At 40.5% G+C, this 16,242-nt stretch overlaps 1 protein-coding gene across 1 annotated transcript in view; it reads left to right on the top strand.

Annotated features, from left to right (window-relative positions):
• rg (A kinase anchor protein rugose) overlaps positions 1-16,242 on the top strand; it is a 1,582,765-nt gene that overhangs the window by 1,532,857 nt on the left and 33,666 nt on the right. The window contains exon 55 of the mRNA XM_090384432.1: positions 6,357-6,455. Within this exon, the coding sequence (XP_090240558.1) occupies positions 6,357-6,455 (99 nt within the window). The remainder of the gene's footprint in view (positions 1-6,356; positions 6,456-16,242) is intronic.

The following is a 16,242-nucleotide window of genomic DNA, read 5'->3' as shown; positions in this document are numbered from 1 at the left end:
GCGACAAAAATAATTATAGACCTCTTAGTTTAACTTCTGTTCCTGGAAAATTAATGGAGGCACTGGTTAAAGAAGCACTGCAGGATCATCTAGACAAGACTTCAGTCATAGCTCAGACACAGCATGTTTTTGTTAAGGGGAAGTCTTGCTGACCAATTTGATTGGATTGTGATGCAGTCACAAAAGAACTGGATGCAGGGAATAACTTTGATATTATATACTTGGATCTTAGAAAGGCTTTTGATACTGTTGCACATGGGAAGACTGTTGCCAAATTGGAGCAGTGTGGCATTGGAGGCAAATTGCTGCTGTGGATAAAGTGGTGGTTGAGGGGGAGAAGACAGAGAGTGGTAATCAATGGACACTGCTCATCGTGGACTAATGTTATTAGTGGAGTCCCTCAGGGTTCAGTATTGGGTCCATTATTGTTTTCTGTATTTATAAATGATATCGATGATGGCATATCAAGCTTAATGTCCAAGTTTGCCGATGATACGAATGTTGGCAGGGTTGTCAAGGACACTACTGACACTATGCTACTGCAACAGGATCTGGAAGGTTGAGCAGATGGGCTTCGAGGTGGCAATTGAAGTTTAACATTGACAAATGTAAAGTACTACATATGGGAACCAGCAACCCCAGAGCAATGTATCAACTCTGTGGTACTAGACCGACAGTGGTAGAGAATGAAAGGGACTGGGGGTGGTTGTGCAGGCAGATATGAAGTTTTCTGAGCAGTGTAGATGGGCTGCAAGAGTAGCTCATGGTATATTGTCAATGTATATAGGAATTTTTCTAGCAGGGATAAGGAGGTGATTATTCCCTTGTATAAGGCAATGGTCAAGGCCACACCTAGAGTACTGTATACAGGTCTGGAGCCCTCATTTCAAGAAGGATATAGAGATGCTGGAACGAGTACAGAGAAAGGCAACAAGATTAGTGAATGGAACAAAGGGGTGCTGTTACGAAGAAAGGCTTAAGTTTTGCAAATTACAGTGTCTGGGACTAGGCACCGGCGAGGTGATCTGATAGAGGTATATAAAGCCTTGAATGGTTTGAGCATGCTCAATGCTGATGGGATTCTTCCTCTTGCTCAGGATAATCACCTGAGAGGGCATAAATTCAAATTGAGAAAAGACAGATGTAGGATAGACGTGAGGAAATTTGCTTTCAGCCAGCAGGTGGTTGGTTGGTGGAATAAACTTCCATCCCTCGTCGTGGAAGTTGATAGCCTAAATAAGTTTAAGGCTCAGCTGGACAGATATTTCGAACGAACAGAGGGGTGAAGTGGAAGTTGTTATTTTTTATTTATTTATTTTTATTTTTTTTTTTTTTTTGGCTGATGCTGCATAAGCTTGCTTTCTTGCATCAAATGCCTCTGCTAATGCTAAGAAGTTAATGGCAAAAGCGCGTTACATTCAAAAGCAAGCCAAGAAAGATTGTTGGACTTGGTTTGCATCTATTATCAAAAGAAGTACAGACTCCAGACTAATATGGAAGAAAATTAGGCAGCTTTCTGGGAAGTTTCCAATTGTTCCTTTCCCAATTCTTTCCTGCAATGGGCAAGAATTCTCTGCTCCTCTATATTTAGCCAATGCCTTGGACAAAACCTTTGCTCAAGTCTCAGCTGCATCAAATTACACTCCAAAATTCAAGAAAATTAAGGCCACCACCGAACAGAGACCTATCAACTTCAAACCTCACTATCACTTCCATATAATCAGCCTCTGCAATATTGTGAACTTTTACAGGCCATCAGAACAACACGAAACAGTGCTGCTGGGTTACATGGCATATATTATGTCATGCTGCAGCATCTCTATGACAAAAACTTACAACTGCTTCTAGGCTTTTTTTAACTGAATCTTCCTGGAAAATATTTATCCAACCTCTTGGCACCATGCTACAGTTTTGACATTTTTGAAACCTGGAAAAGATCCCTCCAGGCCTAATAGTTACAGACCAATCTCTGTCAAGTTTCCTTGGTAAAATTCTTGAAAAAATGATCCACAGTCGGCTCACTTGGATCATTGAAACTCAACGTCTACTGAGTAATTGTCAACATGGCTTTCGCAAAAACAGGTCCTCCTTAGATCAGATGATCAAGGCTGAATCTGAAATTTGCAATGCCTTTGTGAAAAACGAATGCCTTGTTATGGTCTCCATCAATATAGAGAAGGCATTTGATACTACCTGGTAGTACGGCATTCTCAGTGACCTTCGTAATCTGATCTACGAGGCAACCTGCCTATATTTATTAGGAACTTCCTCCAGAGGTGCTCTTTCCAAGTTTGATACCAAAATTCCCTTTCTGGTACATTCTCGCAGGAAGAAGCAGTACCGCAAGGATCAGTATTGAGTGCACCCCTCTTTACCCTTAGAATCGATTCCATTACAAAAGAACTCCCAAATACTGTAGAGGCATACCTTTACGCTGACAGTCTCTCTATTTCTTGCCATTCTCAGAACATGAGATCTATCGAAAGAAAATTGCAGATGTCCCTCAATAAAGTACAGAAGTGGGCTGAGCTCAATGGATATCGTCTTTCCCAACAGAAAACAGTTGTGATCCACTTTTGCAATCAACATAAATTGCATATAGATCCTGAACTTCGGATTTCAAATTGCACCATTCCGATTGCCAGCAATATCAAATTCTTGGGACTAATCCTGGACAGTATTTTAGCATTAGCATTAGTAGAGGCATTTGATGCAAGAACGCAAGCTTATGCAGCATCAGCCAAAAAAAAAAAAAAAAAAAAAACACTTCCATTTCACCCCTTTGTTCGTTCAAAATACCTGTCCAGCTGAGCCTTAAACTTATTTAGGCTATCGACTTCCACGACAAGGGATGGAAGTCTGTTCCACCAACCAACCAACCACCCGCTGGCTAAAGGCAAATTTCCGCACGTCTATTCTACATCTGTCTTTCCTCAATTTGAATTTATGCCCTCTCAGGTGATTATTCTGAGCGAGAGGAAGAATCCCATCATCATTGAGCATGCTCAAACCATTCAAGGCTTTATACACCTCTATCAGATCACCTCGCTGGTGCCTAGTCTCCAGATACTGTAATTTGCAAAACTTAAGCCTTTCTTCGTAAGAGCACCCCTTTATTCCATTCACTAATCTTGTTGCCCTTCTGTGCACTCGTTCCAGCAGCTCCACATCCTTCTTGAAATGAGGCCTCCAGACCTGTATACAGTACTCTAGGTGTGGCCTGACCATTGCCTTATACAAGGGAATAATCACTTCCTTATCCCTGCTAGAAAAATTCCTATATATCATTGACAATACACCATGAGCTACTCTTGTAGCCCGTCTGCACTGTTCAGAGAACTTCATATCTGCCTGCACAACCACCCCCAGATCCCTTTCATTCTCTACCACTGTCAGTGTAGTACCACAGAGTTGATACGTTGCTCTGGGGTTGCTGTTTCCCATGTGTAATACTTTACATTTGTCAATGTTAAACTTCATTTGCCACCTCTCAGCCCATCTGCTCAACCTTTCCAGATCCTGTTGCAGCAGCATAGTGTCAGTAGTGTCCTTGACAACCCTGCCTACCTTTGTATCGTCTGCAAACTTCGACATTAAGCTTGATATACCCTCATCAATATCATTTATGAATACAGAAAACAAAAATGGACCCAACACTGAGCCCTGAGGGACTCCACTAATAACATTAGTCCACGACGAGCAGTGTCCATTGATTACCACTCTCTGTCTTCTCCCCAGTAAGCTAAACTTCTTTGAGCATGTTAAATTAATACGTACTGCCTGTCTTAAAAAGATCAACATGCTAAGAGCTTTATATGCCCCGTCTTGGGAATCAGATCGCACAACTTTGCTACTCTTATATAGAGCACTGATTAGATCCCTTTTAGATTATTGTACTCCAGTTTATGGTTCTGCCCGAAGGAATGTACTACGCTGGCTGGATCCTATTCAACATAATGCACTGCGGATTGCAATTGAGCATATAGGACATCTCCAACTCAGAATCTATACATTGAAGCTTGTGAGCCCCCCCCTCTGCGTCTCAGCAGAAAAATACTATTACTTAAATATGCAGCCAAAATACAGACTTGCTCTTCGCATTCTATTCAGCCATACCTTTTTTAATCAACCTCTACAAAAATAAACCAAGTAAAAAACTCCTTGAAATATCACAGAATTGGAATGTTCCTCTCCATAATAGGCAACAGATAAAGAATTACTCTCATCCACCATGGACCACCTTTCCTCAACTGACCTATGATACGTATTTTCTTCAATGGGGAAAGAATCGTCTACCGGCACTGACTGTGCAACAACTCCATATGCTAGCCATATTCAAAGCTGTGCTGATTTCTTGCCAATATATACGGATGGTTCCAAATCTCTTTCAACTGTTGGAGCAGCAGCAGCAGTGTTTCCATCTGCTATCATATCAGCTTCTCTTTCACCTGAGTATATATCGACTTTTCAGCAGAACTGTATGCAATACAATTAGCTCTAGAAAATTTGACTCTACACCCATCTGTAAAATATGTAGTTTACACTGACTCTCTCAGCTCAATTAGAGCAATGCAGAATCCCTCTCGAAAGAATCACCATATTTTAATGAAAATCTGGAGTTTGCTATTGCAGATTTATCATCTTCAACAACTAGTGGAGTTTTGCTGGATTACAGCACATTCATGCATAAAAGGAAATGAAGTGGCTGATATATCTGCCAAAAGTCCATCAACTTTAGACCTAGCCTCTTTTCCTATTCCAGCACCTGATTATAATATCTTAATTCAAGCAGCATGCCATGCACAATGGACAGAGTTAGTTATGGCATAACCAAGCAAATAACAAACTTTCCCAGTTGAAACAAGACCCAAAGTTTTGGCACTCAAGCAATCAGACAGGACATCGGGAAGAAGTGGTACTCACACAAATGAAATAGGACACAGCCGTCTGACTCACTTCCATCTACTAACGGGTGATAATCCTCCTCAGTGTTCACACTGCTTAGAACATCTAACATTCAAACATATTCTGATTGACTGTCCACACTATCAACATCGAGCTTCAATATTTCAAAATCTGGCTAATCTTCGTGAACCATTGACACAACATCATATTTTTAAAACAAATTGGAGTGTATCATCTTTTATGAATAGGTGTCAGAACTGAAATTAATTTAAATTGGCTTCATTGTTAATTATTTTCTAATGTTCCTACGAATAGGTACACTATAGCCATAGCAGCTAAGTGCCAATAAACAACCATACCACACACATACCTGGTTCTGCAGATGCTTTTTTCTCTCATATAATCAGATTTTAACATCCACTTCTACTGGTTCACCAGCCACATTCAGATCAGGAGAAATGAATTAGCAGATACAGTAGCCAAACCAGCCATTTCCCTGGATAATCACTGCCTGTCAGTCCCCCTTTACAGACTTCAGGCAAATGGTGCACACAAGCCCACCAAATACGGAGGATGTGGAAAGGTCAGGAAATTACCACCGCATATCCCTGGAGCAATATGGCCTTAGTTGCTCCTAAAAAAAAACAAATTAAGTGTACACAAAATTATATTTCCAATGGCAAGATTCTTAGCATGGACAGGCCACAAATAAACTACACCAGATTAAAGCTGTAATCAAGCAGTGGCAGTCAAGTCTGCACAGGGTCCAAAGAGTGGAAGTTGTTCTTGCTTTGCCTAGGTCACAGTTATCTGACACATGCCTTTTTTCTGAGGATGCATGACCCACCTGCATGTGTGTAAAGTGCAAAAACTGTTTTAATCATTCATCTTGTTTATTATCAAATTTTTCAAGTTTACAGATGCACAGCTTTTACGTTTTACCACTTTTAATAATCTGGCTGAACTGTTTACATTCAGTCACATTTTATGATAGCGACAACATCTTCTGTTTTTACTTTCTAAAGTCCATTAATTTATACACAGATTTAAATTTACACTTTTTTTATCTCCATATTTTCCTAAGGTAAATATAACTTACCTTACTACATTATATTTACATTCTTCACATGGTAGCATGTTAATAAGTTATCAAACAAACATATTTATTACTGTTTTTATTTTTACTGGGGGAGGGGATTTATTTGATTTTTAATTAAACTTTAAACTTTAAGTGAAAATTAAACTTTTAATTTTCACTTAAGTTTAAGAGTTCTTCAAGTTCATCAAACCATACAGCTCAAAAGGCAAGTCTCTAGACAACACTTTACACTTAATGTAAAGTTTTATAATTGTAAATATTAAGCATTTTATTATTTAAATTAGTTTTTTTTTTTTTTTTTTATGTTGTTGTTGTTTGCCAGATTCTTTGATTAACTCAATTACTTTTGTAGATGTGCCAACTCCACGTGCTACATTGACTGGTCATGAAAATGAAGTTGGTTGCATTGTTGTTTCTGCAGAATTAGGCTTAGTGGTTAGTGGATCTAAAAGTAAGTAATTTTTTTTATGTGCATGTGTATATGTTTTACTGAATTTCTCATTTGTTGAATAGTAGCTACAAATCGTAGTGAAAGTTTAAAGTGTGAGAATTATGTTTCCCTCATTTTAGTATTAATATTGGTTATATGATTCAAGGAGGCCAGGCTTTTGCTATGCCAGCCAAAAAAAAAAACTTACAACCTATGTGTTTCCAGCTGGCCTTTCCTTTAGCCTCATCAGCATGAATTGTTGAGGAGGCTTCCATCCTACACTGGGTTGATAATGGCTGCAGTTTAAGTTTTTCACCTATGAAAACAATTGATTCCATGATTCACGACTTGCTGACTAAAGGAAACTTCCCCCACCACCCATTTGAATTTATGCTCTCTCTGGTTCTAGAGCCATTTAATTCTAGGAAAATTTCACCTTCATTCATTCATTTTACTGTTCCCTCTCAAGCTCTTATAATTGCCCTCCAAGGCACCTAGTCACCAAGCTGTAGTCGTCCACATATTCAGCGTTTCTCCTCATGGTGCCCTTGTATCTTTCTTTCCTTTGTTAAAATATTCTCTATATTTCAAGATAAATTATTGATGGACTCCGTGGGCCCCATCCTTGTAAATTGTCTGCACTGCACAGAATTCGGCTTCTCTTCAAGTGTTTAATTTATTTTTTGGGTTTTTATTTCCCCGAGTGCAAAACCTCACATTTTGCAATATGCCCCCACACCATTATACAGCCTCTCCATCAGAGACAGTCTAATGTCCATAACAGACTATAAATAAGTGATAAATAAGTTTTCTGTTTATTTTGGAGACAGCCAAGGCTAGAAAAGTGTACGGATTCATTGTAACTATACACCGATGAGCCAAAACATTATGACCACCTACCCAATATGATGTCGGTCCTCCATGTGCAGCAAAAACAGCTTGTACCCGGTGAGGCATGGATGCTACAAGATTTCTAAATGTGTCTTGTGCTATCTGGTACCAACACGTAACCAGCAGATCCTTTAATTCCTATAAGGTCATGATTGAGACGCCGCAAATTGGAGTTGCTGTTCCAACACAAACCACAGTCTGGGGAATTTGGAGGCCGGGGTAATATCTGGAAGTCATCCTATGTTCTGCGAACCAGTCTTGAAAAATCTGGGCGGTGTGGCATGGCATGGCATATGCTGAAAAGACAGCACCACCAGGTGGGGGGGTAAGACCGTTGTTGTGAAAGGGTGTACCTGGTCAGCAATGATGTTTAAGTAGGTGGTAGATGCCCGAGTGCTCAGCACATGGATGACTGGACCCAGGGTATCCCAGCAGAACATCGCCCAAAGCATGACACCGCTGCCACCGGCTTGTTTACATCCCACGGTGCATCCAGGCGCCATCACTTCCCCAGGTAAACGATGCACACGTACCCGGCCATCCACATGGTGCAACAGGAAATGTGATTCATCGGACCACATTTCCTGTTGCATCATGTGCAACAGGACAGGAAATGTGATTCATCGGACCAGACAACCTTTCAATCACTCAAGGTTCAGTTTCAATGCTCGCTTGCCCATTGTAGGCTCTGTCGCCTGTGAACTGTGGTTAGCATGGACACTCGGAGCGGCCTGCAGCCTCATTTCAGCAGGATTCGATGTACTGTGTGTGTGACACATTTCTCCCGTCACTAGCATTCCAATTACTGGCCATTTGCACCACAGTCACCCTTCTGTTGCCACTTACCATACAGGAGAGCCTTTGCTCAAGCATCGATGAGCCATGGTCGTCCAACACATCGCTGGCAGTTTGCGGGTTTCCCCTTCTCGGACCACTTTCAGTAGGTACTAACCATGGCTGACCGTGAGCACCCCCACCAGCCGTGCCATTTCGGATATGCTCTGACCCATTTGTCTGCTGCCTTTCCCATCTGAAGAACAAGAGTAACATTGATTAACGGAGCTCAGTATCAGGTGTTTTTTATAACTGTCCCGACCTGCGCACGCACAGTAGTTCACCTGCAGTTTCTTCGATTTCGTAACGACTCGCTCGTCATAATGTTTTGGCTCATCGGTGTATACTGTACATTTTGTCATTTGTCAGGACCTTTATCCCAAAACTGCCAATCTTCTGCTCATATGCAGCTTAGTTCTCCAGTTGGGACTATCGTCAGATCCATTTTCAAATGGTTACTAGTGTTGTAACTCATAACAACAATGTTAGTGACTAACAAGCAAGTCATCTCTCCAAACAACAAAGACTTTTGCAAAAAAGAATAACCATTTCGCTTGCAGTGGAGGTGGCGTTTCCTCCCCACCTTGAGTTACCATCCTCACCATGACACGAGGAGATAGGTTGCCCTATCTAGCAATTGGACATCGTCCAAAAACATCAATAACATATTTGATAAATCTGTCAAAAACTTCAAGTGACTCAGTCAGCTCCACCAAATTGGATCTAAAGAGGATGAGCATCCCTCTTTCTAGCCTCACTTGGTTATCATAAAGAGAGCAGTCAGGCACGGTTTGTCCGAAAATTCCACAGGTGTGCAGTATATACCACAGAATTGTATGCTATAGAGCTAACCATGGACCACATTAAAAGTAATTATTATCAAAGGTGTATGGGTTACATTGATTGTTTAAGCACATTACAGGCTTTATCCAGAATTAGATAAAATTCACATCCAGTTCTGTCCAGGGTTCAGCAGAAGTTGTTTACCCTTTGTGAATCTACATTTGATATCCGCTTCTGCTGGATCCCAAGCCACATTGGGATCAAAGGAAATGATCTAGCATATGCTGCTGCCAGATCAGCACAATCCCATAACAATCACAGCCTGCTAGGCCCCTATACAGACTATATGCAGGTGATAAGAAATGTAACAATCATGTTACATTTCTTATTTCCATCCATGATTGTTGCCAGTGGCAACAATCATGGATGGAAAGGCCACAAACAAGTTGTATTAAATTAAGCCTGTAATCCAAAGATGGCAGTCAAGTCTGCGCAGGAGCCAAAGAGAGGAAGTTGCTCTAGCTTGCCTCTGCATAGGTCATAGTTGTCCTACACAATCTTTTCTGCTGCAGGCTGACAACCATCCTGTGTATGAGTGCTGTGACATCATTTTAACCATTAGACATATTTTAATTGGATGTCCATGCTTTAGACATGAATGATGTATATCTTTTACTTCTTTTAACCATCTGATTGTCAGATACTCCTGACAATGACCACATGTCATCTGTTTTTACCTATTTAAAATTGATAAACATTTACTTATTTTTAAAATATACTTTTGTCACATATACTTCTATTACTTTTTTTATATATCTTTTATACTTTGCTGAATGCTTTTATGCATAGTTTTGTAGTAATTCTTTTTCTGACATAGTGACCAATATTCCCGGGTAACTGTAACCTTTTTAACAACCTTTTTTATTATTATTTTTAATAAGTGCATCTATTCATTTATCATTGTTGGCACATTATAGCCTAGGTAGCTGTTGCACTACTAAACCCAAAATCAATCCAATTCAAACTCCCAACAATGTACAAGATTCCGACCAGCTGCCTAACCAAGAAGATATCGGACCACTTGGAGAGACAGAACATCATGACCGAACAGCTGAAAGGATGCAAAGAGCAGTTAACCATAGATGACACAGTTATAGAACAAGCCTAAATGAAATAGGCTTTGAGGGGTTATGCTGTTAGTTAAGAAACACACAAAATCTAAGGAAGTGCATCCGGTTGACATGGGTGGACAGTGCAATGTCGAGTCTGTTTGGTGTGACATAAACACTGGGAAATGGAAAATCAGAGTAGGAGTATTTTATAGGCCTAATGACGATGATGAATACAATGAACAGTTGTGCAGAGAACTAGAATGGGTCAATAAATCAGAATGTCTTGTAATGGGGGATTTTAACTTTCCAGATATTGACTGGAACTTGCGGAATGGTCACTCGCATGCTAGCAAGACTTTTGTGGATTTATTGGAGGATCGTTTTCTACACCAACATGTTCGAGGGACAACCACAGGGAGAATACCATTGATCTGTTTATCAGCAGTGATGACGCATGCATTACGAATTTGAAGATAAAGGAACCACTAGGTGACAGTTTACTGATATGAGATTTACTTAAAGATGTATCTATGATCAAGGGTAAAGGGAAGGGTTTTTGTTTTCATAAAGGTGACTACAGAGGTCTTAGAGAGTTTTTAAATTCTATAGAGTGGGATCAACTGATGATGCTACCAATGGTGAATTCTAAGTGGGAAGTCTTCAGGGACTTAATCTTGGAGACTACTAGGCTTTTCGTACCAACCAAGAAATACTGTTCAAGGGTCAGGCCTAAATGAATGTCGGATGAATTAATGAGGCTCATGGCAGAGAAGAAAAATGCATTGGGTACATGTCAATTATTAGGCGACACAAGAAGCCTACGACAGATAAAGCTAGTCTGTAATCAAGTTACAAAGGTTAGGCAGGCGAAGGCAAATTTATGAGAAACTTTTGGCAAAGGACGCAAAGAAAAACAGCAAAGAGTTCTCGACTTATGTAAACTCTAGAAGGAAGAGGATGAATCAGATTGGTCCACTTAACATAGATGGTTCAACTATTGATGATCCTGCTCAAGTAGCTGATAAACTGAATGAGTATTTTGCATCTTTTTTTTTTATTTTTTTATGTGAACCCCAAATTCGAGCCCGTCACCACCAAATACGGAGGATGCGGAAAGGTCAGGGAATGACCAACGCATATCCCAGAGCAATATGGCCTTAGTTCTAATGCTCCTAAAAAAACCAAACACGAGAGGTATTAGAACCTATAGTACTTAGTACCGTGCTTGGGTTGGAGGTTGAGAAGACGAAAGAAGATATTTGTTGACATTGAACTTGAACTTCTGTAGATTGTAATTTTCAGGAAATACGTATGAAGGAAGGTTGTTCCAGAAAACGGCAGTTGAATGAATAAATGAGGAAGATGAAAAGTTGGTTCTGTGGGTTTGAAGTTGGACAGTAAATGGATGTTGCACGTGTTCAGACTGTTTTGAAAGAGAGAGCGGGAATTATAGAACCCAATTCAGAAGAACAGTGCCCATGGAAGTATCTGTAGAAGAGGCATGCAGCAGAAACAGTACGTCTATGAGAAAGCGAGTGGAGAGACTCTGTTAGAAATGAATCATTAATTAACCTAACTGCCCTCTTCTGAATGGAATCAAGAAGCCTGAGAGAGGTTTTGGGGGCACCACCCCAGATGTGGGAACAATATTCCATGGCAGGGCGGATTTGCGATTTATACAGAGTGAGCAGCTGTTTGGAAGAAAAGTAACGCCGAGAGCGAAAGAGAAAACCAAGTTTTTTAGATGCAGAGGAAGCAATATTTGTAATGTGCTTGTGCCAAGAGAGATTAGAAGTCAGGGTAATCCCCAAAAGAGATATATCATTTTGTCTAGAAATCGGAGTGTCACTAAACATAAGCATAGGAGCAAAAGAATCCTTTTTGCAAGATATAAGACAAGACTGAGTTTTAAAAGGGTTGAAATCAACTAAGTTGTCTTTGCCCCACTGAAGAATTACCTGAAGATCGGCATTTAAGGAATTGGTAGCAGATTTTCGAGAAGTTGAAGCTGATTGAGCAGGATAAGGTTTCTCAAAAGGGAAAGTGGAATGCAATGTGCTATCATCGGCAAAACTATGGATAGGATTTCCGGTCATTAATATACAAGAGGAAAAGAGTGGGAGAAAGAACTGAGCCTTGGGTGACACCGGCATTAGTGGAGAAGTTAGAAGACAGAGAGCCATCTACCTGCTCCTCCGTAGCCAGGTGGGAAGGAGCAGCAGTGCGTAGCATGTGCTTCTTGATTAGACCAGGGTTTGAGCCCGTCACCACCAAATACGGAGGATGCGGAAAGGTCAGGGAATGACCAACGCATATCCCAGAGCAATATGGCCTTAGTTGCTAATGCTCCTAAAAAAACCAAATAACAAACAATAACAAAGCCATCTACCATCACCCTCAGTGAGCGATCAGAGAGAAAACTGGATAACCAATTAGTAAAAACAGTTGGCAAACCATAAGATGGAAGCTTGTTTAGAAGACCTTTATGCCAAACACAATCAAAAGCCTTTGAGATGTCAAGAGCAACTACTTGTGTTTCACCGAACCTTTCCATTGAATTAGTCCATAAATAGGTGACATAAGCCAGAATATCACCAGGGGATCGACACTGACGGAATCCATACTGGCAATCGTTGATCAGACAGAAGAATCTACATTCACACAGGAGAATGCCAGAAGTTTATCAAACTCTAACAGTGAGCTAAGCGATTTTGTGATAACTCAGAGCAAAGTGGAATAGAAATTGTTGAAGTTAAACATAAAAAAGGCACCTGAGGCAGATGGAATCTATCCAGTTATAATGAAGGAGGCAGCAAGGGAAGTAAACAAACCCTTAGCCATAATTATGAGAGCATCTTTAGAGTCAGGGGAGGTCCCCGTGGATTGGAGATGTGCAAATTGTATTCCCAATTCACAAAAAGGGAGATCAGAGGGTGACACAAATATTTATAGACCTGTTAGTTTAACTTCTGTTCCAGGGAAAATAATGGAGTCACTAGTTAAAGAGGTGATACAGGATCACCTAGACAAGACAGCAGCCTGGGTTTGTTAAGGGGAAGTCTTGTCTGACCAATTTGATTGAATACTACGATGTGGTCACAAAGGAACTGGATGCTAAAAATAATTTTGATATCATATAATTGAATTTCAGGAAAGCTTTTGATACTGTTGCACATGGAAGACTGCTGTACAAGTTGGAGTGGTATAGCATTAAGGGCAAGTTACTGCGATGGATAAAGGAATGGTTGAGTGGGATGGCAGAGAGTGGTAATAAATAGACACTGCTCTACATAGACTAATGTTAAATAGCGGATTCCCCCAGGGTGCTGGGCCCATTGTTGTTTTGTGTATTTATCAAGGATATCGATGAAGGTATATCAGGCTTAATGTCCAAGTTTTCAGATGATACAAAGGTTGGCAGAGTTGTTAATGACACTAAAGACTGTATGCTACTGCAAGAGGATCTAGAAAAGTTAGGCAGATGGGCTGAGAAGTGGCAACTGAAGTTTAACATTGGCAAATGTAAAATATTGCATATGGGTAACAGTAACCCAAGAGAAACTTACCAATTCTGTGGTACTACATTCAGGGAGGTGGAGAATGAAAAAGACCTGGGGGTAATTGTGCAGTCAAATATGAAGTTCTCTGAGTAGTACAGATGGGCTGCCAGAGCAGGTCATGGAGTTTTGTCAATGATATATAGGAATTTTGCTAGCAGAGACAAGGAGGTGATTATCCCTTTGTATAAGGCAATGGTCAGGCCACACCTTGAGTACTGTATACAGGTCTGGAGGTCTCATTTTAGGAAGGATGTAGATTGCTAGAATGAGTAGAGAGAAGGGCAACAAATTTGGTGAGAGGAACAAAGGGGTGCGCTTTTGAAGAAAGGCTTAAATTCTGCAAGTTGCAACATCTGGAGACTAGGTACCTGCAAGGTGACCTGATCGAGGTATATAAGGCTTTGAATGGTTTGATCATGCTCAATGCTGATGGGATTCTTCCTCTTTCCCAGAATAATCACCTGAGAGGGCATAAATTCAAATTGAGGAAAGACAGATGTAGAATAGACGTGCGGAAATTTGCCTTTAGCCAGCAGGTGGTTGGTTGGTGGAACAGACTTCCATCCCTTGTCGTGGAAGTTGATAGCCTAAATAAGTTTAAGGCTCAGCTGGACAGGTATTTCAAACGAACAGAGGGGTGCAGTGGAAGTGGTTTTTTTTTTTTTTTTTTTTGGCTGATGCTGCATAAGCATGCTTTCAGTAGAGGCATCAAATGCCTTTACTGATGCTAATGCTAATGGTCTTTAAGTCCGCGAAATCCATGTATATGATATCAAAATTATTTTTGCATCCAGTTCCTTTGTGACCACATCATAATATCCAATGAAATTGGTCAGACAAGACTTCCCCTTAATGAACCCATGCTGTGTCTGAACTATTACTGCAGTCTTGTCTAGGTGATCCTGAATCACCTCTTTAACAAGTGACTCCATTATTTTCTCCTTAACAGAAGTTAAACTAACAGTTCTATAATTATTTGCATCACCCTTTGAACCTTTGTGAATTGGGGATACATTTGCACATCTCCAGTACATGGGTCCTTTCCCCCTGAATCTAAGGATTCTCTCGTAGTTCAGTTATTTCCCCTCACTGCTTCCTTCAATATAACTGGATAGATTCCATCTGCCCCAGGTGCCTTTTTTATGTTTAACTTCAACAAGTTCTCCTCCACTTTGCTCTCCGTTATAACAAAATCATTTAGCTCCCTGTTAGAATTTAGAAACTTCTGTTCTCCCCTTCCTTACAGAATTCTTCATGTGTGAATATAGATGCAAAATACTAATTTAGTTAGTCAGCTTTCTGAGCAGGATCATCAACAGTCGAACCACCAACACCAAGTGGACCAATCTGATTCATCAACCTCCTTCTAGAGTTTACATAAATACAGAAGTTATTGTTGTTTTTCTTTGCATCCCTTGCCAAGGATTTCTCATAATCAGACTTTGCTTGTCTGGCATGCAATATCCTTTGTGACTTGATTACGGACTAGCTTATATCTGCCATAGCTAGGTGGTAGATGACTCTCATCAACCAGTGCAATACCACCACTTTGCTTATTGGAGGCTTGAAGTGGTGGAACCCATGTTTATTCTCCAGAGCTAAGTTCCGGTCAGCCCTTTCTTATTTTTATAATCGCAAAATCCAATCTTCCTTACATTTTGAGGGTACAGCTCTAAAACGATGTTTGTAGGCCGGTCGCTGGTTAGTATACCGGACCGAACCTATTGGTAACCCTTTAGGAGGCTTCCAGATCAGCTAGTGTATAATCTTGCTACCTCTACTCTGCCAGATAGCGACTGGACAGAGTCCGAGTAGTGTGTATGCGGGGAGCATTGTCGAGGCCACGGGTATATTCTTACCACGTGTACGCCATATCCAAAAATTTCATTACTCCATACAGCATGTCCCACTCACTTTTTCTTACTATTGAATACACCATGAATTGTCAAACTAATAGAGCAAGCTGATCTGCGAAAAGATCTAAACCTCCCAAACACTTCCTAGTTCATTTCACAAATATACTGGTCTCAATTCTGATCTCAACGATGTCCATTTCCACTTGCAGTCTGCCAAACCCCATGTACTTTTTCTGACAGAATCCCAGTTATCGGTTAATTCAACTAGTGCTCATTTCAGCTGCCCAAATTATTCACTGATTCCTTTCGCCTCAAAGATGGTACTTGTGCATATGTCCGTTCCGATGTTCCCTGTCAGAGAATTGGTAATTTGGAATCTCCTCTCTTCGATCTTCTCTGGCTTAAAATCTCTCTACCTCATTGTGTCAAATTCATCTGTTGTCTCTACCGTTCTCCCAACTCCACTAATCACTTGAAGCTGTTTGATCTTCTCTCTTTGCAACTTGACTTTCTCCAGTCCAACTTTCCTAACAATGAGGTAATTTTCCTTGGTGATTTTAATGTTCACAACTCCAGCTGGCTTCCGTTTTATAGTCACACCAGCTCAGCCAGTCGAGATGCTGAGACTTTTGCAATTACTAATGACATTGCACAGATTGTTCATTTACCTACAAGAATATCGGCCAATCCTAACCATACAGCCAGCACGCTTCATCTTTTTTTCACAAACAACCCTTCTAAGTACACATTCGAAGTGATAGGTTCTTTAGGC

Source organism: Mastigoproctus giganteus, chromosome 11, assembly GCF_048544385.1.
Source record: "Mastigoproctus giganteus isolate SK-2022 chromosome 11, ASM4854438v1, whole genome shotgun sequence".
NCBI classification, from domain to species: domain Eukaryota; kingdom Metazoa; phylum Arthropoda; class Arachnida; order Uropygi; family Thelyphonidae; genus Mastigoproctus; species Mastigoproctus giganteus.
Note: the sequence above shows the minus strand (reverse complement) of the source record. Positions and strands in the feature narration are given on the sequence as shown.